Source organism: Vulpes vulpes, chromosome 4 (assembly GCF_048418805.1).
Source record: "Vulpes vulpes isolate BD-2025 chromosome 4, VulVul3, whole genome shotgun sequence".
Classification (NCBI taxonomy): domain Eukaryota; kingdom Metazoa; phylum Chordata; class Mammalia; order Carnivora; family Canidae; genus Vulpes; species Vulpes vulpes.
The window spans coordinates 12,969,695-12,994,859 of record NC_132783.1 but is presented as its reverse complement, the minus strand read 5'-3'; the positions used below and the strand labels follow the sequence as shown (position 1 = coordinate 12,994,859).

The following is a 25,165-nucleotide window of genomic DNA, read 5'->3' as shown; positions in this document are numbered from 1 at the left end:
GGTATCTGTACAAATGGTCCCTTAATACTTTATACCAAGCAGGTTTCTCTCTGCTGATGCTCTACTGAATCATGTAGAAAAAATGATAAACTGTTTGCATAAACGTAGATATTTCTTCTAGGTACTAAGGAGCTGTTTGAAATCATTTTATGGAACAGGAGGCTTGAAGTAGTTAAAAAAAAAAAGAGGTAGATCTTATCTGTAATATGAAATATTTCCAAAATATGTAAGTGGGTTAGACAAGTAAGTCTGCAAAATAACATATGGTAGGATGGATATCACTTATGTTAAAAAAAAAGAGGATGATAATGACAACGAAAATGATAATGGCTATATTTTATAGTGCTTGCTATGTTCCAATGTTCTCAGTGCTTTACTAGATGAACTCATTTGATCCTCAAAATGACCCCATGAATTAGTTTTTATTTTTATTTCCCTAATAGAGATTTGGAAATTGGGGCAGGGAGAAGTTGAGTGTCTTGCCTCAAGTCACATAGCTAGGATTTAAACTGAGGCAGTTAGTGTACAGATTCTGGAACTTAAGCTTTGCAATATTTCTACAGGTACAGCCATATAAATATAAATGCTTAGGAAAAAGGTCAGAAAGATACACACTAAATGGCAACTCATTGGAGAGGAACCAAGAATTGGAGATGGGGCAGGGTCATTTAAAATATTCTCTTAGCTGAAATGTTTGAAGGTTGTTTTTGTTTTTGTTTTGCCCCAAAAGATAATGATTTCATGTTCCTTCTGTTAAATTTATTTCTCAACAATTGTTTAAATATTAAAAAAAAAAATCAATCTTGGGGGCACCTGGGTGGCTCAATGGATTAAGCATCTGCCTTTGTCTCAGGTCATGATTCTGGAGTCCCAGGATAGAGCCCCAAATTGTGCTCCCTGCTCAGCGGGGAGTCTGTTTTTCTCTCTACTCCTCACCCTCCTCGTGCTCTTTCTCTCAAATAAATAAAATCTTTAAAAAAAAATCAATCTTGAAGTCAATGTGATTTTGACTAAAATTATTAGGTTATGCTCTTTTCCTAAATTCTATAGTAATTCTGATATTATTGAAAGCAGAAAAATTGTGTTCATCTTTCCTCTTGGTCTGTCACATTACTTTTAAAAAAAATTATTTATTTGAGAGAGAGAGAGAGAGAGAGCATGAGAGGGGGCAGGGGCAGAGGGAGAGGGAGAAGTAGACTCCTCACTGAGCAGGGAGCCCAATGTGGGGCTCAATCCCAGGACCCCGAGATCATGACCTGAATCAAAGGTAGATGCCCTACCGACTGAACCACCCACATGCCCTTGTTGCATGACTTCTGATGAAATCTTATTTCAGAGATTAGATGAAAGGTTATTTCAGATTTTATGTGGAACAATGGGAGGCATATTAGTAAAAGCACTGCATTTCATAGTTAAAATGGTTTTCAAGTTCAGAAACCGAAGCCCAGGTGACCAGTGGGCTCAAGTATTAGGTATTGAACCAAGTTAAAAAGGGATTTGTCATTTAATTACAAAAATGAAAAATTTTAAAGTTTCATGTGTACTAATAGTTTGGAAATAGTAGGGTATTAGACTTCTCCAGAGAAACAGGCCAATAGGAGGCAGAGATAGAGATATATCTAAGTCTTTGAACATACAAATCCAGATATATCGAAATCTCTGAATATATAGAAATTAAATACCTATATGGAGAGAGATTTCTCTCTCTCTCTCTCTCTCTCTCTCTCAGAGATAAGGCAATGAGAGAATAGTTAATCTTAAAGAATTGTCTCAGCAATTGTGGGGGCTGGCAAGTCTGAAAGGGCTGGTGAGCTGGAAATTCAGGTAAGAGCTGATGTTGCAGTCTTGAGTCCAACATCTACAGGGCAGGTCAGCAGGCTGAAAACCCTGGCAGGGTTTCCCATTGCAGTGTGAGGGCAGAGTTCTTTTCTTGGAGATGTCAGTCTTTGCTGTTAGGTCTTCCCCTGATTGGATGAGAGCCACCCACACTAGGAGGGTAATCTGTTTTTACTTACAGTCAATTGATTATAAGTGTTAATCACATAAATACCTTCACAGCAACATCTAGACTAGTGTTTGACCGGACAACCAGGCACTGGAGACGAGCCAAGTTGACACATAGTTAATCATTATGAGTAAATTCCAATTTGAACTGATTTCTGACTGCTTGAGAATATACATGTTAGAGATAATGTGAGTCTAGTGATTGTTTTCATTTAGGACGACTGAAGTTTAAATTTAAGAGACTCAACAATTTGAGGAAAAAAATTTTTTTAAAGATTTTATTTATTTATTCATGAGAGACACACAGAGAGAGGCAGAGACAAAGGCAGAGCGAGAAGCAGGCAGCCCCATGCAGGACTTAATCTTGGGTCACTACCTGAGCCAAAGGCAGACACGCTCAACCACTGAGCTGCCCAGATGCCCCGGGGAAAATCTTTGAATAGTACATTTGCAATATATTTAAGCCATTCTAATCACTAGTTTTGCTTAACACAAGTTGTGAGAGGATTCTGAATTATTTCACGGCAGTTGAGATAAGGTTAACTAAAAAAATGCACACAAAGCTGTGAAGCTAAATGACAGATACACTGGTAAACTTGTAATCTAGCGTTTTCAGTTTTGCTCCCAGGTAAAGATAGTTAACTTACGCATGGTGTGCTCACTGTTCTTCAGTGAAGGTGGTCAGTCATGAGGTGTTTCTGGTTTAGTATAATCAGTCAATCCTGTCTCTGACATCTCATCTACAGATTAATAAAGTTATGCAAATGATTTCAGGATAACCTCTACCTCACAAGTTTAAATTCTAAATAAATTATGAATTGGGCATGTGAGAATATTAATAAAGGTGGATCTAGGGCTCCTGGCATTCCTGCTGAACTTTAATATTGCATTGATGCTCTTTTACTAATGTAATACTTTGTTACTAATAAATGGTGGGAAAGCTAGTAAACATTTTTCAGATTTAGGACTATAGATTTAATTAACAAAAGGTTATTCAGATTTTCACTTTAAATAAAAAAAATTATATACCACCTAAAAAAGATACTTCAAATGTCTTTCCACCACCGCAAAACAGTGGAAGAAGGGAATAATGTGGAGTACGTGTCACGGAGTGGGTGGTGGCCTTTATCTTATTTCTCACCTTTGAGGTAGGTGTTATTGGTTCCTTTTACAAATAAGGAAGATTAGGCTCAGAGAAGTTCAGAAATTTGCTCAAGGTCACCAGACCTCCTTTGAGGCCTAAACTCATTTCACCATAGGCACAGCTGAAACCGAAGGAAGCAAAATGCTTGCTCCTGCATTTCTTACATAAGAAAGGTGATTTATTCCTATCTTATCTTGCTTTTGTCTCATTTTTCACTGTTAGCATAGGTTTTAGGGGCAAAGGTCTTCCTCTACAAATAAGGCATTTTTACCTAGGCAAGTGCAAGTAGGTTGGACTGTTTTAATTTTATTTTTATCACATTGCAGTTTGTTTTTGTTTTGTGGAAGGAGCAAAGAACTCCTTGGGTGGGATTTCAAAAGCACTGATGTTTTGTTATAAGCAGGGGAGGGGGGTATGGAAGTCTTTTTTTTTTTTTTTTCCCTTTGGTCACCCCTTCCATACAGCCTGTACTCTGTAGCTGCTGCCCAACAACTTTGATTAGATAGGCATTCAGGTAGGGTTGCACTGTGGTGCTCGAGCCTTCATCCACTTATGCCATGAAGATAAATCTGTAATTTGCAGACATAAAGTATTGCTAGATTTTTAAGACTGCATAGTTCTGCCTTTGAATTGTATTCATAAGCTGAAATGGGAAATGGTACTAGAGAGCACCTAGTCCAGTTGTTTTCCCAACATTTTTTCTGTAGCACAAGGCTTCAAATTCTTATTTGCAAGCCCAAAAAGCAAAGCCAAGAAGAGGCGCTGCCTCATGCAATTCCTAGGCTCTCTTCTGAGTCTTTAAAAAGGTTTCTTTGGAACCTCTGTTTTAAAACTATTGGTATTAGTCTACCCTCTCATTTTACAAATTTTTCTGACAAAAAACATTTTGAACCAACACTTTGTGTCTGGCACTGTACTCAGTTTGGGAAAAATTGGGCCTAAGATAGGATTATGCTCTGATCCCTAGCTTATCTGGGGAGATGGCTAATTAAAACACAATAGTACATCATTGATACATATGTAGCTGTGATATTACGGAGGTATGGAATGGGGGGGCTCCCTAATTCTTTGTAGGGGCATTGAGTTGAGTCTAAGCCTGAGTCTCTAAGGCTGAACACATTATCTAGGAGGGCAGTTAATTTGGGAAGGTGTGGAGGACAATCTAATTCAGACTGAAGAATGGGGTGAGTAAGTAGTGAGGGGCATATTCTGGAAGATACAAGTTGGTTTAGGTAACAGGTAGTGCTGTGGGAATCGAAGAGGGCATAAACCCGATTCTTTAGAAAACAGGAAACCTTAAGGAAATGAGGTGAAATTTACATTTCGATTGCCAAACAGGGACTATGAACCTGATGAGAACAAGGTAGGTTGGAAGTCAGGAAACTGTAGCAGTGATTCTCTGACAAAGAACATTTAAGAGTAGGAGCAAGTTTAGGGGGAAAATCATGCATTCATTTTGAGGTTCCAGGTAGAGATGTCCAGCATGACTGGATGGATACCTGTCTGAAGCCTTGAAGAACACACTATGATCCTATATATAGAAAGGGACTGGAGAGATGAAGGAAAAGGTAAAGTTTGCCTAACTCTTGATTTTTGGTTATTCCCTTAATCCTTTTCTATACACTGCACATATGTTATGTTTATAATCAGGGAAAAGCATAGTTTAGCTTTTAAATTGATTTAGCTTCCAAATTTTGTTTCTCTATTTTCTTTAACCAGATTGGCACCATACCATATATGGAGGAATATCCTGCATTTTCACTAAAAATTCTATTTGGAAATCATACTATGTAGCCATCAAAATCATGCTTTTAAAATAAATATGCAAGTATTTACCAGTCTTCTTGCACCAAATTTCGTGATTTGGTTTATTTAGTTGTGTCCTATGCAGATAAGAGTCATAGAAAAATCTCAAGAATAAACCAGAGTGTTTACGGCATGTCAAGTGCTCTCTTGAATGTAGTACTCACAGGCAAATGTTCTCAGTTACTAGTGATGGTAGCACAAATGTGAAGCTGAAATCTAGCCCGGGGTCTCCTCAAAGTTTGACTCACAGGACTGTGGTAAGAAGACACAGCCTTTTATGACATGGCTCGAGAATGATGATTCTTGCCTAAAAACAGTAAAGAAAAGTTGGGTGGTCTTTATTTGAACCTTCTTGTCACAACAAATAGATCGTAATCTGTTATTAAAATCTACCAAACTGAGAGCTGACACATACGCAAAAGCTAACTTTGAAAATTTGCTACTTAAAAAAAAAATTTTGAGAGAGCCAGGGAGCAAGCGCAGGTGCATGTGAGTGAGGGTTGAGGGGGGTGGAGGGAAGCTGATGCCCCACTGAGTATGGAGCCAGACCGTGGTCTTGATCCCATAACCCCAAGATCATGAACTGAGCTAAATCAGATTGGATGCTTATCTGACTGAGCCACCCAGGTGCCCCAAGCATTTGCTACATTTAATTGATTAGAGGAAAAGAACCATCACTATAATATTCGATGACTCATTTTCAATTATGCTCATCAACTTACCAACTTTATGTATCTATTTATAGATCTATTATTACCAGATTATTCTGATCCATAAAAACTCTAAGGTTATACACGGTGTTAACAAGCCAATGACATACATTTCTAGCAGCTTGCTGCACTTTTCAGTTATTAACAGAAGTAAATGGAATAATAAATGGATAAGGGGTCTGATTCATCAAGTTTTCTAAAGAAGAGTTTTCTCCAGTACTAGTTCAATATATTAAATTTAGCTTTCCAGATTATAGGTAGAAGTAGGTATAGAGTTGGATTCTGCAGATTTCAAAAAACGGCAGGTAGAATTACCGTCAGGAAAATATGAAGAAGCCTTCACATAATGGTCGAAGTTTTAAAAAGTTTATCTGTAGCTGAATGGATTCATTTCCTAATGGAGAGAAACGTAGTAGTACACACAGTATAGATTTGAGAAACATGCCAACTTTGAGATGCTATCAAAAGACAAAAATCTGAATTAAAAAATTATTTTCAAAAAATCACATTAGATTTTTTATGTGGAATCCCCTGATACTTTAACTCCAAGGAAGTTCTGGGAATGATATGAAACTAAATATAGGAAACCAGACCCAAATTAACCAAAAGTAAGTTCCATTTCAAGTGGATGACAAGAATGGACAATGTAACTTGAAAAGATTAGTGTGGTTTCTCAAATGTGCCTTACCACAAGAATTACCACAGCACTTCTTAAAAATAGAGTCTGAGAACCATCTCTTTCAATTCTGGCTCTGTGTGTGGTAGGTCTGGACTGGGGACCAGGATTTGTATTTTAAGCACTTCAAGTGGTTCTGATAATCAGGAGGTCAGGGAAATGGAGGCTAAGGGGAAACCAGCAAAAATACCACCACAGCTCCCATCCCCTTACTCCAAGACTACCCAGCAAACTACCTGAAAATGAGAAACACTCAACTAAAATTGAGGAATTGTCTGTAGAATACGGTTTATTTCAAGTCCAAAACACAAAATTACTCAGTTTTCTTAACAGACTGCATAATTTTTACTGCATGGATATTTAGGATTTCTCTATTCACAAGTGTAGATTTCTGAACTTTAGGGTCAAATGATTCATATATATATATATTTATATGTTTACTACAGAGAACATGTACTTTAACAAATTTGTTTAGAAAATATTTTACATAAAAACACACAAAGCATTTACCAACACTCTTCAGTCTTTACAACCAGTCTTTAGCAAAGATTTGGCTGAAGTTCATCCTTTTCTACAAAACATTCTAAGACCGAATATAATAGAATGTAGTATTTTACACACTTTAGCTTATTATTGCAGTTTAAATTTCCCCTTTTTTTGATGGCTTCTGCATATACTATACTCATACAGCAGAATAAGTCTTTTCTTCAACTGTGACTTGGTTAAATAAAATTACCTTTTTTGGTGTAACTTGTCCCCTACCAAGTAGTCCTGATGAAATCAGTAACTTGACATATATCGAGCTTTTAAGTAAGGGCGTTTTCAAACGAACAATAGAAGGATTCAGTACCTATCAGTAGGATATCCTTTATTATTCTGTGTTCAATAACTACCAGCCGGTGCTATTACTTCTAGTATAATCAGTTGGCATCAAAATATAAAGTAAAAATATGTACATTTTTATATATCAATTCTTACCTGAATAATCTCAGATCTCTTGAGAATGTTCCACAAAGTGGAATTTCTTCCTAAAGTTACAGTGAATGTGGTACAATGTGTACAATTTGTTTAACCAGTGCCTGCTTTTCATTTCCAAGATTTTTCCTTATCTTGAATCAAATGCACAATCCTGACTACCATATCATAATGCACTGGCTTACAGTTTTTATATAAAGTCCAACTCAAGCTTGTTTTGGTTTATTGTACATGCTTTATTAAAACGGTACTGGTATTTACAGTATCTGCAGAGTCCTTTCCAAGGCTCTCTCACACACATTCAGACACACCCATACAACATCCATACTACGGCCCCATGCACCCACACCAATGAGATGTGAGGGTCAGACTCCTAAATTAGGCAGCTGTTGGGGGACAGAGTTGATTTGTTTTTCCTTTTTTTTTTTTTTTTTAAAGAGAAAAAGCATGAGGGAATGCATTTGGCCATTACAATGCTAATTAAGTTTGTGTATATTAACATATGTGGCAGTAACACTGAATATTCCTTTTACATTCTATATACACAGAATGACATCAAGGTTTTGCGGTCAACAGAATATCCCAACTTCACTCTCAATGCTGCTTGTAGTGACTTCTGAATTCACATAGGGGCTTTCCCTAAAATAATTCAAGTCTATGTAAGTGAAATAAGGCACAATTAATATTGATTTGATCTAGGGGAAGGGAAGGGATAAAAACTAGTTTCAAATGATCTTACTGTTGGCGAATTAGCTTTGACTTAGACCCACTTGAAATCCCTTCTTCTAATTTCCTAGAAAGGTTTCTTAGAAATAAAAGTTTTTAATTTTCCCTGACAAAACCCAAAAAGAAAAGTTTGGGAATTCACATTTTAATATTTCAGTAACCTAAACCACTCAAATTAATGTGCACCACCAACCTCTCCTGCCCAGGTCTCCTCCCTCAAAGCTAAACCAAAACAAAAAAAGCAGACGAATCCCTTGTTTTTTAGGAGATTTGTACACTTAAGTAGCAAATACATATCTGGTTGTCTTTGATTTAAAAAAATAGGAGGAAGTGAGGGAGGGAAAGAGGAAAGGAAGGAGGTAGGGTGGTAGAATGGGAAGGAGGAATGAAGGAAGGAAGGAAAAAGTAACCTTGTGACTTTCTTGCTCTTTAAAAAAGTCCCTGTTTCCTCCTTTTCAGGATGATGAAGCCCCACCAGACATTACAAACAACTGCAACAAATGAGTTTGGCAGCGTAAATAATGTCTAGGATTCAAATCTTCATAGTGAGACTCATTTAGCTTGTATACAATCTGTTGAATGTTTTTTGCAGCAGGTGAACCAAATCCAAAGACGCTGGACATTCTGTGAAAGGGAGTAATAAGAATTGCAGTTCTGAAGGCCCCTGACTTTGGTTGTTTACAAAGTTCAATCCTGTTTATTGTGATCCTTGGTATCTTCTTCATCTGTATATTCTGATGGTTCTTCCCCTGGTTTTAGGAGTCTGCCTACATAATCATATTTTTCTGAAAAATACATCAAAAGAAAATCAGTAGTGATCAAATTTGTTTCACTATTCCATTACACAGCAGGGAAGGTGTTTGCCTCTTTAAGAATTATATAGAATAGGCTAGGTTGTTCCTATTGCACACCTTGGCTGGTCTTTGTATTCATGCAAGGCTTGAACAAAAGAAAACAGGATTAAGGAATTTACCAAGCTTGGGGACTGTGTTTTGCACGAGAGTGTTCCATACTACCAGTTCTTAATCAAGGACATTTCATCAGAATCACTTAAGAGAGCATGCTAAGTAGATCTAACCAGAAAATATTTTGGGGGAGAAAATGTGATTTATGCTAGTACTCCCAGGAAAATAAATCAAATGGAAAGCAAAGTCATTTGTTACTTATTATGCTCTGTTCTTTGAGATCTCAGTGTGTGGTCCCAGGCATACCACTATTCTTTCTCCCTCCAAACTCTCCTCTTACATCTGTTAATATTGCTTATGTTACCAGGTATTTAATTTAGAACACTGCAGTGTCCAAGGTGATACATATTTGGTTATTTCTTTTAGTTATTTTGAAGTTAGTTATTTCTTGGTCAGGATTTGAACTTAGATTAAGTGAATTCACTGACAAATCAGGAGAAGATAGGAGGACTGCTTCCTACCCTAAAATCAGTTCAAGTCCCAAGAAGCCAAAAGAACTGTTTCCAAGGGATACACAGGTCACATAAATAGCTGTCTAGACTGTCACACAGAAGGTAATAACTGATGTCACGAGGATATACTACAAGGGAAACCTATTTTTTCTTTATGGTTTGAGAGTGAGATCAATAAAATAATTTTGGAATAAATAATAGTATCAATATTAAAAATCACTTCAGTTTTAAATAGAAGCCTAAATTTAAAAATACTATACATTAATTAAAAAGCCTTATAGGACTAAAGGTGTGTCACACTTTTTGTTAGACTTATAGTTTGTAACGCGGCAACTTTTAAAGATGGATTTTTAAATAATATATGTAACAATCATTGTCATTTAGCTATTCTTATCATTAAATAATGATGGTGATGAACAGATATCCTTAGGCTCTTCAGGGGTGTGAAACAGTGTATACTTTCTTTGGCCATAAATTTAGTATTTCCAAAGAACCCAACAAAATGAAGGTACCTTTAAACTGCATTTCCCATTCTCGAACACTCTCCATCTGTACAGCATTCAAGTCTGAGAGATCATCATATTCATCTTTAAGTGCATCTTTATCTAGGCAAAATGTCGCCAGTCCTCTGGAGGCATCCCTACCAGCAAATATTCCATATGGACCGGCTGGGGGTGGGGAAGAAAAATAAATTATTGACATTACCTTAACATTAGTTTAGAATGTCTCAAAGGAAAAAGCCAAATAAAAGAAACCTCATAATGACTCATAATTGGCACACAGCCTTAATTTCAAAACATGACAGATACAAGACGGGATAATGAGAAGAAACTTCTTGGAAATCTGCCTATAGAACAAAGTAAAGTTTTTCAATGAAAATTTAAAATTTAAATTTCAGATACCTCAAAACTTGTATTCAAGGTTGAAGACTATACTGTATTAGGGAGAAGAGGAAACGTCAGCAGCTAGGTTTGGAAGCTGGTTTGAGGGGAGATAATGCTTCACTGATTGCTGTTCATTAATTGTGGTGTCTACAAATAATCAACAGAACATCCACTAGATAAGCACCTGTTAAAGACTCAGGTCAACTGTGGATCTAAAATATTTTTCTTCCTCTTATTCAAAGCAGGTTGTGAGAGAGCATAGACTGTATCATCTTTGTACCCCCATTGACTAGTTCAATGAATAGCACATGTAGATGTTCAACAGGTCGTTGTCGAATGATTGGTTTTATCATTCGATAAATGATAAATCATATAACCCATTTTCAAAATAAGTATCATGTGACTACCAGAATATACTCACAATTACCTATATAAACTACAAAAAGTCATCAAACAATGGTTTGCATTTGTCACAGCTCTTGGGAAACAGGAGATATGACTATAAGGAACAGTTCTTTTTTTTTAAGTTTCTATTGTTTTTGGGGGGTGGGGGAGGGGCAGGAAGAGGGAGAGAGAATCTTAAGCAGGTTCCACACCCACTGCAGAGCCCGTGTGGGGCTTGATCTCCCAACCCTGAGATCATGACTTGAACTGAAATCAAGAATTGGATGCTTAACCAACAGAGCCACCCAGGCGCCCCAACAGTTCCTCTGTCACAAAATGATTAGCATTTGTCCAAGGAATTAGGAACCACCCTCTCTAGGGAAGAATGGCATGATTTACATGCTGACAGAAGTGAGCCATTCCCAAAGTTTGTCCTTGAGAGAGAGCAGCAATTGTTAGTACTTGCTCATGTTAGTACTCAATGCCTCGCACATGTCTGACATAAAAGAGAAACACAGTATATTTCTTCCAAAATATTAGCTGTAATTCCAAATGAGTAACTCTCGATTTTGATCATTTAAACAGATTCACTTATGGTAAGCAAAATCTCCACCCAAATATATGATAAAAAAGACACTTCAGTTCTTTAAAACACATACTAAGTAAAACTGAAACAACTTAATTTTCCACACCAAAAAAATTAAATTACAGTACATTAATTTAATGGAATAAGTACATAATTATCAACAAGAATGAAGTGTCTCTATATGTACACAGACCAAAGTCCATAATAGAGTAACTGAAAAGAGCAATTCAGAAGAGTATGTATATATAAATTATGATTTGCTCTGAATTAGAGAAACACACATATAGGGCACCTGGGTGGCTCAGTGGCTGAGTGTCTGCCTTTGGCTCAAGTCATGATCCCGGGGTTCTGAGATTGAATCCCACATTGGGCTCCCCACAGGGAGCCTGCTTATCCCTCTGCCTATTTCTCTGCTTCACTCTCTGTGTCTCTCATGCATAAATAAATAAAATCTTTAAAAAAATAAAACGTTGGTTTAAAAATTAAGTGGTGACCTGGCTGGCTCAGTCGGAAGAGCATCTGACTCTTGATCTCAGGGTCATGAATTCTAGCCACATGTTGGGTGTAGAGATTACTTAAATAAATACTTAAAAAAAAAATGTCCAAAATACCTAATTTTACAAATTAAAAATTTTTTTCCTGAGGCTATAGTTTTCCATGCATGACAAAGGTAATTTAGAGAAAATGATTTTAAAACTAGAATTCCTGGGATCCCTGGGTGGCTCAGCGGTTTAGCACCTGCCTTTGGCCCGGGGCTTGATCCTGGAGACCCAGAATCGAGTCCCACGTCGGGCTCCCTGAATGGAGCCTGCCTCTCTCCCTGTCTCTGTCTCTCATGAATAAATAAATAAAATCTCAACTTAAAAAAAAAAAAAAAAACTAGAATTCCTAACTTAACTATTATGAGCAACACAGTGGTCAGTAAGGGAGCTTACTGTCCAGTTAAAGTAAAATATAGGGCAGCCTGGGTGGCTCAGCGGTTTAGCACCTGCCTTCAGTCCAGGGCCTGATCCTGGAGTCCCGGGATCAAGTCCCATGTCGGGCTCCCTGCATGGAGCTTGCTTCTCCATCTGCCTATGTCTCTGCCTCTCTCTGTGTCTCTCATGAATAAATAAATAAAATCTTTAAAAAACAAAAATAAAATACTTTCTAAAGAGAAGTAAACAAGAAGAAAAAACCAGAAATTTCTTAATTTTTAAATGAGCAGAATAATGATTATACATATATTCATATTTGAAAGCCTTTAGGAAACTGAAGGTTATGTGTCAGAAAAGTATCTGTACATTTCAGAGAATTAAAAATTCTACTTAGGGACGCCTGGGTGGCTCATCGGTTGAGTGCCTGCCTTTGGCCCAGGGCATGATCCTGGAGTCCCGGGATTGGGTCCCACATCAGGCTTCCTGCATGGAGCCTGCTTCTCCCTCTGCCTGTGTCTCTGCCTCTCTCTCTGTGTCTCATGAATAAATAAATAAAATCTTTTAAAAAATAAATAAAAAAATAAAAATTCTACTTAAATAGACAATAATCTGAACATTTGTGAACATTAATCTGAATTACAGAAAGCATTACACCATAAAGTTCACTGAGTATAAGAAACTCATTCTTTGGAAAGTTTATGGCATGGAACCAGAAGTGGCATTTGTGATAAATCTTAAAAGTAGCATTATTAGGTATTGATACCTTAACATGACAATAAAGGTAATTCCTCCCAGTAAAGTACTTTCTTATTCTGCTTTTTCTATTCCTAAGTATTTTCCATATTGCTACTTAATATCAGGTGACATTCACAATTACCATCTAATAGTCATATATTTTCTTAATGAATATACCTAAAATTTAATCATTTTCCTATTAGTATACACTTAAGCTACCATTTTAAACTTTTAAAGTGGGGATTCCTGGGTGGCTCAGCAGTTTAGCGCCTCCCTTCGGCCCAGGGCGTGATCCTGAGGTCCTGGGATGGAGTCCCACATCCGGCTCCCTGCATGGAGCCTGCTTCTCCCTCTGCCTGTGTCTCTGCCTCTATCTCTGTGTGTGTCTCTTGTGAATAAATAAATAAAATCTTAAATAAATAAAAAAAATAATAAACTTTTAAATTTGTCTTCTATGTAAGAAAATAGGACACTATTTACAACTGGCCAAAATTTATGACCTTCAATCTATTGTTCATTATCTCAATTGACATTGAAAACAGGGTATTAAGCATTTAAGAGAAATTCAATATTGTTCCTTAAATTGGAATTAAGTATTTTAGAGAAATATTAACTTTGAAAATCAAGCAAGAGCAAACAGTTCCTAGCGAAAAAAGTAGTTGTGTGTGTGTTTGTTTATTTATTTATATGACTCCAAATGCTTTGTGCCAATAGCTGTTTTTCCTGAGATGGAGGCTACAGATAGATAGACAGACAGATAAGAGAGACAGATAAAACAATGTAAGTTTTTTGAGAAACCAGGAAAGCAAAGTAATGCTGACAAACGTAAAACAGCGATGAGTCATACATACAAAAGAAAAAATAAAACTGATCAGGGCTACAAAAACCTACAAATGTAAAATGATAGTTTTCCACCTTTTAAAGAATTTTCTAGCAATGTGATTCTCTTCTCTAATAGTCTTGCAAAGTGGAAGGAACAAGTTTTGCCCCCTCACCTGGCAGAACAGGACTAGAGACATTCAGTGACTTGCCTAAAATTTTATCAACAGATTTGGGAAGTACTATGTCCACTTTTCTATTCCAAACACAATACAGTTAAGAAAACACACAGAGGACCCATAAACCCAAAGAAGGAAGGATGACTGGACCCATAAATCCAAAGAAGGAAGGATGACTCTGAAAACTGGAGCATTTCATTAATTACAAAATTTCAGGGAATTAAGTATTTTAGAAGAGCTGTTAAATCAAAATGAAGTGAATTAACAAAAAAGCTGTATATACCAACAGCTTTTCAAATCAGTTTGTTACAATATTTAACCTCCCTGGCCTGCAAAAGTCAATCTGCTTCAGAGTATAAACCATAAAACACATCTAAATGGTAAAAAGGAGAGAAGAAAAGATGATCATTATAAAAACAGCAATCAGAAAATCCTCCATCTTTGAGTATATTAATTATGTACCAATGCATTCTCTAATAAAATTCTCTGCCAACTTTTTAAGAGACCTCAACACTGAATGAATGTAAAGACAAAACTTCATAAAACATGTTCTATTTTTGATTTTAGATGGCTGATTTAGTAACAGTGAACCTGAGTCAGTTAATAATCCAACCCTATTTCTAGGCAAAATGTTTTATTAACTCTTAAATAGAAAATAATGACTCAGTGATTAACATAATACTTCCCCACTCTCTAAACTATATTAAGCTGTATTCCCCACATTTAGGATTTCCGTCAGGAAGCATTTAACTTCTGAAAAGGTCTTTTGGAACAGTTTTCTTTACTTTTTCCTGTAAGACCATAAAAAATATTAAGAACTAAAACAAAACAAAACAAAATATTAAGAACTAGAATTTGAACTGAATGGAAGTGCTCAGAGAAAGGAGAATCTGAGGTATAATTAAACTACATTTCTCTGTATTCATCATACAACCAGAAGTGTCATCTGAGAAGGCAATAATAACTCCCCATTCTACTGCTCCCTTACACAACAAACATAAATGTTACAGATTCCAATATTTTGATAACCATACTTGGCTATCCATAATACTAAAGTAACAGAGAACTATCCAAAGAGAGCAAATTTTAAATGGTATTAAAAAAAAAAAAGGCTAGTTTATATAAACTGTTATTTTGACTATTAAGGCTTATGACTAAGGGAATAATATTCTGTTGCTTTATCAAAGACTGTAATATAATGCTGACATAAAAGTGGACTTAAAATTTCCAGAAAATTCTTGCTACAAAAAATGAACAGCAATTATTCAACCAAAGCAGTTTCTCTTGAAAACACTTATATAACAAATGTTCTAAGACATCATTTTAAAAATAAATCTTCTTTTTCAAAAAATATTTTATTTATTTATTTGAGAGAGAGAATGAGCAGGCAGGGTGGGGGTGAGAGCAGAGGAAGAGGGAGAAGCAGACTCTGTGCTGAGCAGGGAGCCCAAGGCAGCCTCCATCCCAGGGCCCTGGGATCATGACCTGAAGGCAGATTCCTAACAGACTGAGCCACGCAGGTGCCCCAAAATAAATCTTTCAAACATAATATTAAATAAATCAAAATGACATTATATTAGAATTCACATTTTATTAATACTCTTTAAGAGTTAACAACAACCCATGGCACAGATTTTTATAGTTCAAAACTCAATAAATCTACCAGTTAGTGAATCCTAGAACTGCTTACTTTAATATAATCAGGTAGAATGGGGTAACATATTTTTGAAAAGGCAAAAACATATGGCACTGTAAGAAAATGTTTTGAGGAATAATTTAATGAACAGAAAATTCCAAGAGGAAATAAAATTCTTTTTTTTTTTTTTGGAAATAAAATTCTAAAATACGTAACATAATTTTGTGATTATTGGGATGACTATATAGCCACATTAGTATTTATGAAGGGGAGAAAATTCTAGAATGAATATTTCAGTTATTTCTATAGTATAAAAACCATAGCTCTCAGGGACAAGCTATAATTCATTAAAGTTTATAAACAGCCTAGTTTTCTAGCCTGTTTGACAATATTGTCTTCTGTGATTATTAAAACAATTTTTTAAAAAACCCTAAATATACTTGGTATTGAGTAATTATTTCAAATAAGATCAAATTGTGTCTTGGAACAAATGAAGCAATAACGCAAAAAGTGATTAAAGAAGATCCAAATAATATATATTTTTTAATATTTAGATTAGGAAGTTCTAAGACTTTTAGGGAGAAAGTAGTGTGGCGAAAATGAAAGAATACTCATCAAGAAGCCAAGATATCTGGGTTCTAGAAGCTTTAACCAACATTTAATATTGGGCAAATCTTAGAGGCACTGGTATAAAAAGGGGAAAGTATTTATCTAGTTTGGTCTCCAACTTTAGGCAGGTAAAATACTTTCCCCAACTCAATCTTGTTTTTAAAATTCAAACTAGAAGGCTGTCAGTGATACTATGGGTTCAGTTCAGTGGCCCTCGCCCCAGTGCTTATGGCTATGGTGAGGACGAGGAAAACTGAAAAATCAACATCCCAGGCCTGTGCCAGATGTGGGAGTGGGGACTGAGTTTACACAGCTTCCACAGAATGAGAATTCTAAGGTGAAGAATAGTATGTACTTACATATCTATTGGAATTTAGAGAAGAGCAAGGGTAATATTGTAGGAGTTGGGGGAAAAAAGAATTATTCTATAAATAGTGTTGGGGTAACTAAGTAACTTTCTGTAAAAATACTTATTTCATAACTTAAATTCCAATGGAACTAAAAAAACCAAACCATAAAACTATGTTGAAAAAAACTACATATTTAAAAAAATAATCTTTGTAGTGCAAAAGCCTTTAAGTAACTTATGATAGAAAACTCAGTGGCCATGAAAAGAAGATAAATTTGAATACATAAAACCAAAAATTTCTGTGTGGTTTACAAAAATACCGTAAATAAAGTAAAAAGACAAATAAATCAGGAAAAATGTTTGCAACTAAGGTTGACTCACTTTTTAAATAAAACCCAAAATCTCTAAGACCACTACCATGATTGATAAACTGGCAAAGAACATATGAACAGATAATCTGTAGGAAAGGAAACATAAATGACTCAAAATCCTGAAGGTGTCCAACCTCACCAAAAAAGGAAATGTAAATTAAAATGATATTGAGATACCATTTTAACTTCTCAGATTGACAAAGACCAAGAAGTTTAGTATCACATTTTTGGCAAAGGGGTGAGAAATGCTCATTTTCATGAAGTGCAAATTGGTCCAATTTCTCTGGAGGGCAATTCAGAAATAAGTATGCAAATTAAAAACATCCCATACTCTAAGACTCAGTATGTTTAGGAATCTTCCTTGTAAGTTCATTCACATGTATAAAAGAACATGTACATGAATATTTATAGCAGCACTGTGTATTAATAAGAGATTGGAAACAGTTTAAATGTTTGTTAATAGTGGACTGTTGAATTATGATATATTCATATAATAGCACATACATATATTCAAAAGACTAAGATGGCTCTTTTTATGCTGAGATGAAAGGCTCTCCAAATATTAAAAGTCTGTACAACATACAACAATATGTGTGTGTGTGTGTGTGTGTGTGTGTGTGGAGGGATACATATCTATAGGCTTGTACTTGCAGATAATAGTTCTGGGGAAAAAAAAAAAAAACCCAGATTGGTGCCTCACCTCTAGGAAGGGGAACATGATAACTGGGTTATTTTTCACAATATGTGCTTTAAAATGTTCTGTTTTGAATATATATTATCTAATAAAAAATAAAGTTTGTTTTTGTTTTTTTTTAAACTTCCATGAGGCCCTATTTAGAAATACATCTAAGACACTATACAGGAAGACTTCTACAACCTAGGGCTTAAGAAACAGCACAGAAAAAAAATCCCCAAGAAACAGACCATAACTGCTGAAGTTTTTGCAGCAAAAATTATAAACTACATGAAGAAACAAACCCCATGAAGGAGTAAGCACATATAAGTTATGAAAACTGGCATCCACAGAATAATACAAGCAGATTAAAGAACTATAGTATGTTTGCTTAAAATTTTTAAGTAAGTAAGAGATGGAACATAAGGAAAGGTTAAGAGACACAAAGGACAGAATGAAAAGCTAATGTGTATCTATTAAAAGGAAATGGGGGAGGCAATTATTGAAGAGGTAATGGGTTCAAATTTTCTAAAATAAATGGATGACACACATCTTTAAGTTTTAGTAGAATCTGGCACATGTTAAAAAAAATTAAATCGCCACCTAGGTAAATTCTAGTAAAAGAGTAGAATTCCAAGACAAAGGGAAAAATAGAGTAATCAAAGGAATGAAAATAAACCAAAAGCAGATCTGAAGAGAGGTAGAAGACAGTGGCATAGTACTATTGAAGATGTGAGGTAAAACAATCAGCCTACAATTTTATATCTGAAACCTATAGTATTATTCCTGAATAAGGGCATATGGAGACCGAATTTATTTTCTGCCAATGAAAAAACTACAGGATGTACCTCACTAAAATGAAACCTGAACCCTGAACAAAGGAATGAGATCCAAGAAATGACAGTGAATAAAGAAAATGGTAACTATGTTGGTAAATTTAAATGAGGGCTGGCAATTAAAAAAAAAAAAAGGTAATACTTGAATCAATTTGGGGGAGGAGTTTGAAAAAAATGCAGAACTACAAGTCTGATAGTAATACTGGAGAAAATAAGGTGAGGGAAGGAATACAGTGAAGCTTTCTAACCCATGGCCACAACATATGGCTGTATACTACACCACCCCGAAGGACACCATTCACATTTGTATACATGGTAGTTTTGTATTTTAATAAGAAATATTCCCTCAAATGATAGTAAAGTGTCTTAAACAGAGTTTTTCTAATTCACACAGAAATGTTTGGCTAATATTCCTATATTTTTCAGAAGAAGAGTGTCTATAGCAAAAATTTTAAGGAAATTACCAAAAGAATGGTAATAGAATATATCCAAATAAGTAGAGAGAATAAGTGGAAGAATTAAAAAAAATAATCTGAGAAAGAAAAAAAGGAAAAAGGGGCAAAGAAAAGTATGACAAAGATAAATTACTAAATAAGAAAGTAGAAATAAGTCTAAATACACTAGTAATGACAAAACATATAAACCAATGAAGCTGTTAAAAGACAGTATTGAGGGGCCCTGGGTGGTTTAGTTCATTAAGTGTCTTCCTTCATCTTCCGCTTGGGTCATGATCTCAGGGCCCTAGGATGGAGCCCTATATTGGCCTCCCTGCTCAGTGAGGATCTCCTGCCTTTCCCTGCATTCCCCTCGCACCCCACCCCCCCCCGACCCCATACTATTTCTCATAAGGAAATAAGTAAAATCTTAAAAAAAAAGATAGTGTTGATACTAGATTCGATGAAACAAACTTAAAAAAATATGAATAAAACATACCACAGATCAGTGGAATAAAGGGTAGAAAAAGAATCACTGAGGTAATACTAACCAAATGAAGGCTGAAGTCAAATCTCAAAATCAGTAAAGGTTAAGGATATTTCTTTCTTTTCTGATTAATACAATATGCAGTTCTAGATCTGGATGGCATCAGAACATTCTCACACCGATCTTGGTGGCTGACTTCTTTAGGTTTTTGTTTAAATATCAACACCCTTTTCTTGATAAACTAATATAAATAAAGTACCTTTCTTAGCCATCTAAAGTCCTCTGTTACTCCCTATTACATATCCTATTCATTTCTTTCATAGAATATTTCATTACAAATTATGATTATATACTGAATGCTTATTTATTGTCTGTTTTCCCAAATATACAATAACTCCACATTGGATAGGAACCCATCTGTTTTGAAAACTCAGTTAACTCATTTTTTACAAAATCTTATTTAAGCAACAACGTGATGAAATCCAGGCAATTCCTTCTCAGTATTTAAAAAGGAGATGAAATTCTGTATTACCGATCTTGAGACAAGATGCAGGTTCTAAGCATACAGCAGTTATTTAGTGATGTCTGTTACAGGTACAGAGGAAAGGAGCAGTCTCTGTCACAGACTGTTCAAAGAATTATTAAAAGAATTAGAATAGCTACCTCCAGATGTTACTAAATCTATTTTCTTCCAGGATGAATAACATATTCTGGTCTCATATATGCTTTCAGGTATCCTTTAATACTCAGCACTAGTATTTAACACAAATACAATTCCCCCAAAGATTAAGCACATATGGAATGATGCTGAAGTCAGAGTAGGTATTGTAGAAATAACTAGTATAAATGTGAGCAGAATATCAAAACTTATAGGAAAACTTAGCTGATCCTTTTATTTTCCTGAAAGGTAGGGATATGTATGGCCATTAGTTCAAACAGACCCAGCTGGCTGGCTTTAAAGCTGGGATGAGAGCTCAGTAGTGCCAGTAGGATATCCATGAAGGAAGAGGTCAGGCTGGGCCTAATCTATATGTTGCAACTCTTGCTTTAATTGCAATTTTGCAAACTATATAAATAAAAGTTAACATATTGAAGATAAAATTTTAAAAAGGAGGGAAAACATTTGAAAGGTACATGTGCTCCTTTCTCCATCTTCCTAAATATGAGGCATCTCATGGAGTACCTCTTTTATATATGACTTTCTCTTTTCCGATGGAATTTAAAAGGTAAGTTGGAGAAAATACAGCTTTGATCTGTGTCAAAGAAAATGCTACATGGAATAAGGGGGAAGTAATATATTTAAATTTCAGAAATGCAGGATAAACTATTAGAAAGGTCAAATTTCTTGCCATTCTAAAGAATAAATAAAAACACTATTTTGGTAGAATTTCATTGTAGTAATGTTAAATCAAGTTACTTAAAATTATACTATCTTCCAGTCTTCCTACTCTATTTTGACTCTAGAAGTGTATAAAATTATATTTTGTTGTGATATAATGAGAAGGGATGGCCTGTGAAGACGTCAGACTGTTTGGTTTCTAGCTTTGCCACTAAGTATGTGATTTTGTGCAAAACCTCCCTGAGTTTCAGTTTCCACATCTGTAAAATAGGAACATATCTCCAAGGGCTGTTTGAAAGTTAAATGAGATAATAAGTTGACTAAATGGAGTTTCCTCCTCCTTCTACCTTGACCTCTAGAATCAATGCTGTTCAATAGAACTCTTTGGGAGGATGGAAATACTCTATAAGGTACACTAATATGGTAGCTATGTGGCTACTGAGTAGTGGAAATGGGGCTAGTGTGATGGAGGGACTCAATTTTAAATATATTAATTTTAATTTAACTTAAAATTAAAAAGGCACATGTAGCTTGTCAATTTTAAATATACTTAATTTTAATTTAACTTAAAATTAAAAAGCCACATGTAGCTTGTGGCTACCATACTGGACAGCGCAACATATATCCATGAAAGTGTGTTTGAGGCTTTAAATCCTTATGGGAACCAGGAGAGGGTATAAAAATAACAGTAAGATTCTCTACAAATTTATCCCAGAACATAGTTTACCTGAAGTACAGATAGGCTTTTTGGTTAAATACATCTGGGTTTGAGAGCCAGTCTGTATGACTCAAGCCAATTTACCCAAAATACTTAAACCTCAGACTACGAGGGCAGGAATACTTATTAGCCTCACTGAGGCATTGTGGAGATGACAAATTAATGGATCTGATGTAGTAGGTGCTTAACAAATCTTATTTCCTTTCTCCTCCCATATTCATTGTTTCTTACATGACCACTTTCCTCACATGCTGGCCAAGTGCCTGAACTGTTACTAAATTTAATGCTGACAAATGTAGTTAATGCCAACTGTTTGCCAACATGTGTTTACTCCACTAAATTGTCAATATTTAATTTTTTAAGACCTGAACTTTAGAAATGACTAAAAAAAACAGTATCTTCGACACAGAAAAAAAACCACAAAATAATTATTAACTCTAAAACCAACACTGTGAAATGTAGATATTGGCTAGGCACAGAATAAGGTTTTCTGCTTCTCAGCTCATTCTTTCAAGCTACTGAGATTGTCAGGCTAAGATCATTGCTTCTGAATTATTCTATTACGAAGTGCTCAGTTGACCTGAGGATGAAAATAAAAATGAAAACCCAAACTGAACTTATATCTATTTCATAGCCAGAAATTGGCTTCAAGACTTTTGGAAAAACTGTTACATCTTCTATTAATGTGAAATATCAACATATCCCAAGCCCATAGATAATCTGGCTCCTTTCAATAATATAACATTCCAAACATCTTTACTAGGTTGATCAATAAATACTTAGAAAATAGTAATTACCCTTTGGCTGTTCATCAGGACATGGGAATTAATGGAAGCCAACCTAAAACTGACTTCTCCCTTATTATCTGAGGAGCTTGCTCAATGCTTAAGCCACACAAAGGCTATCCACATCACATCTATGACTCTTAGTTTTTAATTTCTATTGTAGAACATTCGCCACTGGAGGCTGCTAAACTGTGAGTAGGACAGCCTTTCCTAGCTATTTGCAGATAGTGGCAAGGCATAATGCGCAAGGACTAATATGCTTCTTTGCAAGGACTAATATGCTTCTTTGCACTAATACTTTGTTTGTTTCACTGTCAGTGTAGATAGGGGCTGCAAAAGCAAATCTTTTAGTTGGGCAAGCTCAATATTGAAAATCTAAACCTATACACAGTTTCCAATTACTGCATACACATTTTATTATCAATGAGAAAGAAACTTCAGGTACCAAATACTGTTCAAATCCTTGATTTACAAAAATTAGCTATTTAAATGGGTCTGTCCATTTAATTACTGTAGTTTGGCCCTATTCTCTTGTCCCATATACTTTCAAGTAAACAAAAAGTATTAACCCTTTCGGCTGAATTAAGTAAGCAGACCTCTGCTTTTCAATTTTAAACAACCAGAAGCATTATCTAAGACTTGGTTAAACTGAATGTGGATCTATACACAAAAATACAAGCAACTAAAAATTAAATAGTCCAACACATAAAAATCTACAATTTATCTCTATTCCATTTAACAGCAAACCAAAGCACTTCCAAAATATATTCCAGCCACCAAGCACTGAAATCAGAAGTTCGTATTTCTAAGTGCCAGTGAATCTCATGGACTAACAGATTACATCAAGAAGAAACCAACTTCTTGTTGGGACTTGTCAACCCCCTCGAATTTGTATTCTTTAGAATAACAGGTCACTCTAGGTCCCTAATTTTATTATGTATTTTTTATTGTAGTCACTTTTTTTTTAAGTTTAGGGTTAATTACTACATAACCAGGATGTACAATGTTGCTCAATTTTATTGTATACCAACAGGTTCCATGAGCCTGAACTGAAGTTTATTAGCATAATCTGAAATGTATGCTGTAACTACATTGCAAAGGAAGGGTTTCTAACCCAACTACCCTGCACACACGGTTCTCGGAAAGCAAAGTTCTAAAAATCTCTAACTTGCAAAACTGGTGCACTGGGGTATGGATTTATGTAGCTCTTTTAAGTTTTTGCTGCTCAGTGAAAACACAAGTCATTATCAACGTGTATTTGAATACTTGCCTTCCTACTATCAAAAAAAAAAAAAAAAAAAAAAAAAAAAAAGTAAAAAGAAACCAGACAGGCCCGCCTGCTGGGTATTTGAGCTCCACCTCCAAAACTCAGGGAGACTATCCTTGCCAGTCTTTATTAAGATCTACATTCTGGTCTGTCCTCATCCTACATACAATGTTAATCTTGGAAAGCATCTCCATACTAAAACTGGTTTAAAAAAAAAAAAAGTCTGAGGTGTTGCTTATATGCTCAGACTTCACAAGCTAAACGGTGGGGGCTTGGAAGTACGTGTACCTAAACGTGGCCTTATGGGGAATAGTAGAGAGAAAAGGGAGATCAGTGATAAAACAGAGTAAAGAAAGGAAAGCTGTGAATTACCTGGCCTACAAACTTTGGGTCGCTATATTAGGCATCTCCCGTCCCTCCTGCCCCCACCCATCCCAGGAACCAGAAAGCTCAAGAAAGGTAGTGGGCTAGCGTGACGGGCGACAACTGGGAAGATTCTGAAAAAAAAAAAAAAAAAAAAAATCGGCAGAAGAAAAAGCTTCGTGGAGGAACGGGATGGGAGAAAGAGGAGAGCTGAGAGCCGGTGCCTGGGGCGACACTGAAACCTGCACTTGGGGCGGGCGGGGGGACCTGCAGGCGCCCGGAGCTGGGGGTGTGTGTGGGGCGGGCCGTCCCAGGTGCAGGAGCCAGGCGCAGGGGTCCAGACGTCGGGAAGGCTGGGCAAGCTGACCCGGCGCCCAGGGGCCTCCCCGTCTCGCGGGGGGTGGGGGGTCGCACAGGAGCTGCAGGAGGTCCTCCCCCTCCCCTTCCAACTCCTCCTCACCCGGGCCGTAGAACTTGCTGCCTTTGGTCACGTCGAAGACTTTCCCATTGACCGCGAGCAGGATGCGCGGGGTGCGGGAGCCGTCGTACTGTCGCAGCTGCTCCAGGCTGAAGTCCCGCTTCTTCATGCGAGGCAGCGCGGCAGCGGGGCTCTCCTCGCCCGCGCCGGCCCCGGTGCCCAGACCCCGCCGCCCCCAGCGCACCCACAGCCGGTAGGCCCCCAGCAGCACCAGCGCCACCAGCGCCACGTTCAGCAGCATCTCCCCGCCCCCCGTCAGAAGCGCCAACGCTGCTGCCGCCCAGCCGCCCCCTTCTGCTGCCGCTCCCACGCCGCTGGGGCTCTCGCTGCTGCCGTCGCTGCTGCTCTCGCTGCCACTCCCCAGGGTGCCTAGCTTCACGTCCCCATCACCCGCCGCCATCACTGCCCGCCAGCGCCTTCCTCCTCCTCCCCGCCCCCTGCCCTCCCCAACCCCACGGCCGACCCCGCCCCTCTGGGGGCCTCCCAGCCAATGACAGGAGGGGAGGGGGCGGGGCCAAGCCTGCTCTCCATTGGGTGTTGAAGGGGTAACGTTGTCTCGGATCGCTCCCTCCCCCCTCCCTTCTTCAGCAGGCCGCGCTCGCGTGCGACGCCCCGCCCACCTCGCCCCACACTTCCCTGCTTTCTCTCAGCGCCTCGGCTCGCAGAAGTACAAGACGGGGAGGGGCGGGCCTGAAGAAAAGATGCAGCGCCGGCCGCGCGCGCGCGCGCATAGGCGGTGGGGGGGGGGCGGACACTACAGCGCGTGCGCGGGTTCCGGAGCGCCACGCGCTCTCCTTTCCCCTGCGCCTCCTCCGGGGGGCCGGCCCCGCCGGGTTGGTTCCCTCCGCTCTACGCGCG

General features: G+C 37.2%; 1 protein-coding gene across 1 annotated transcript; it reads right to left on the bottom strand.

Annotated features, from left to right (window-relative positions):
* Window positions 1–6,611: 6,611 nt before the first annotated feature.
* PGRMC2 (progesterone receptor membrane component 2) lies at window positions 6,612–24,755 on the bottom strand. Its single transcript, XM_026014307.2, has 3 exons — window positions 24,290–24,755; window positions 9,971–10,126; window positions 6,612–8,826 (listed from the first exon to the last, which is right to left on the bottom strand). Exons 1-3 carry the CDS (start codon window positions 24,705–24,707, stop codon window positions 8,729–8,731), a joined length of 672 nt encoding a protein of 223 aa, XP_025870092.2. The 5' UTR covers window positions 24,708–24,755; the 3' UTR covers window positions 6,612–8,728.
* Between the last annotated feature and the right edge of the window lie 410 nt (window positions 24,756–25,165).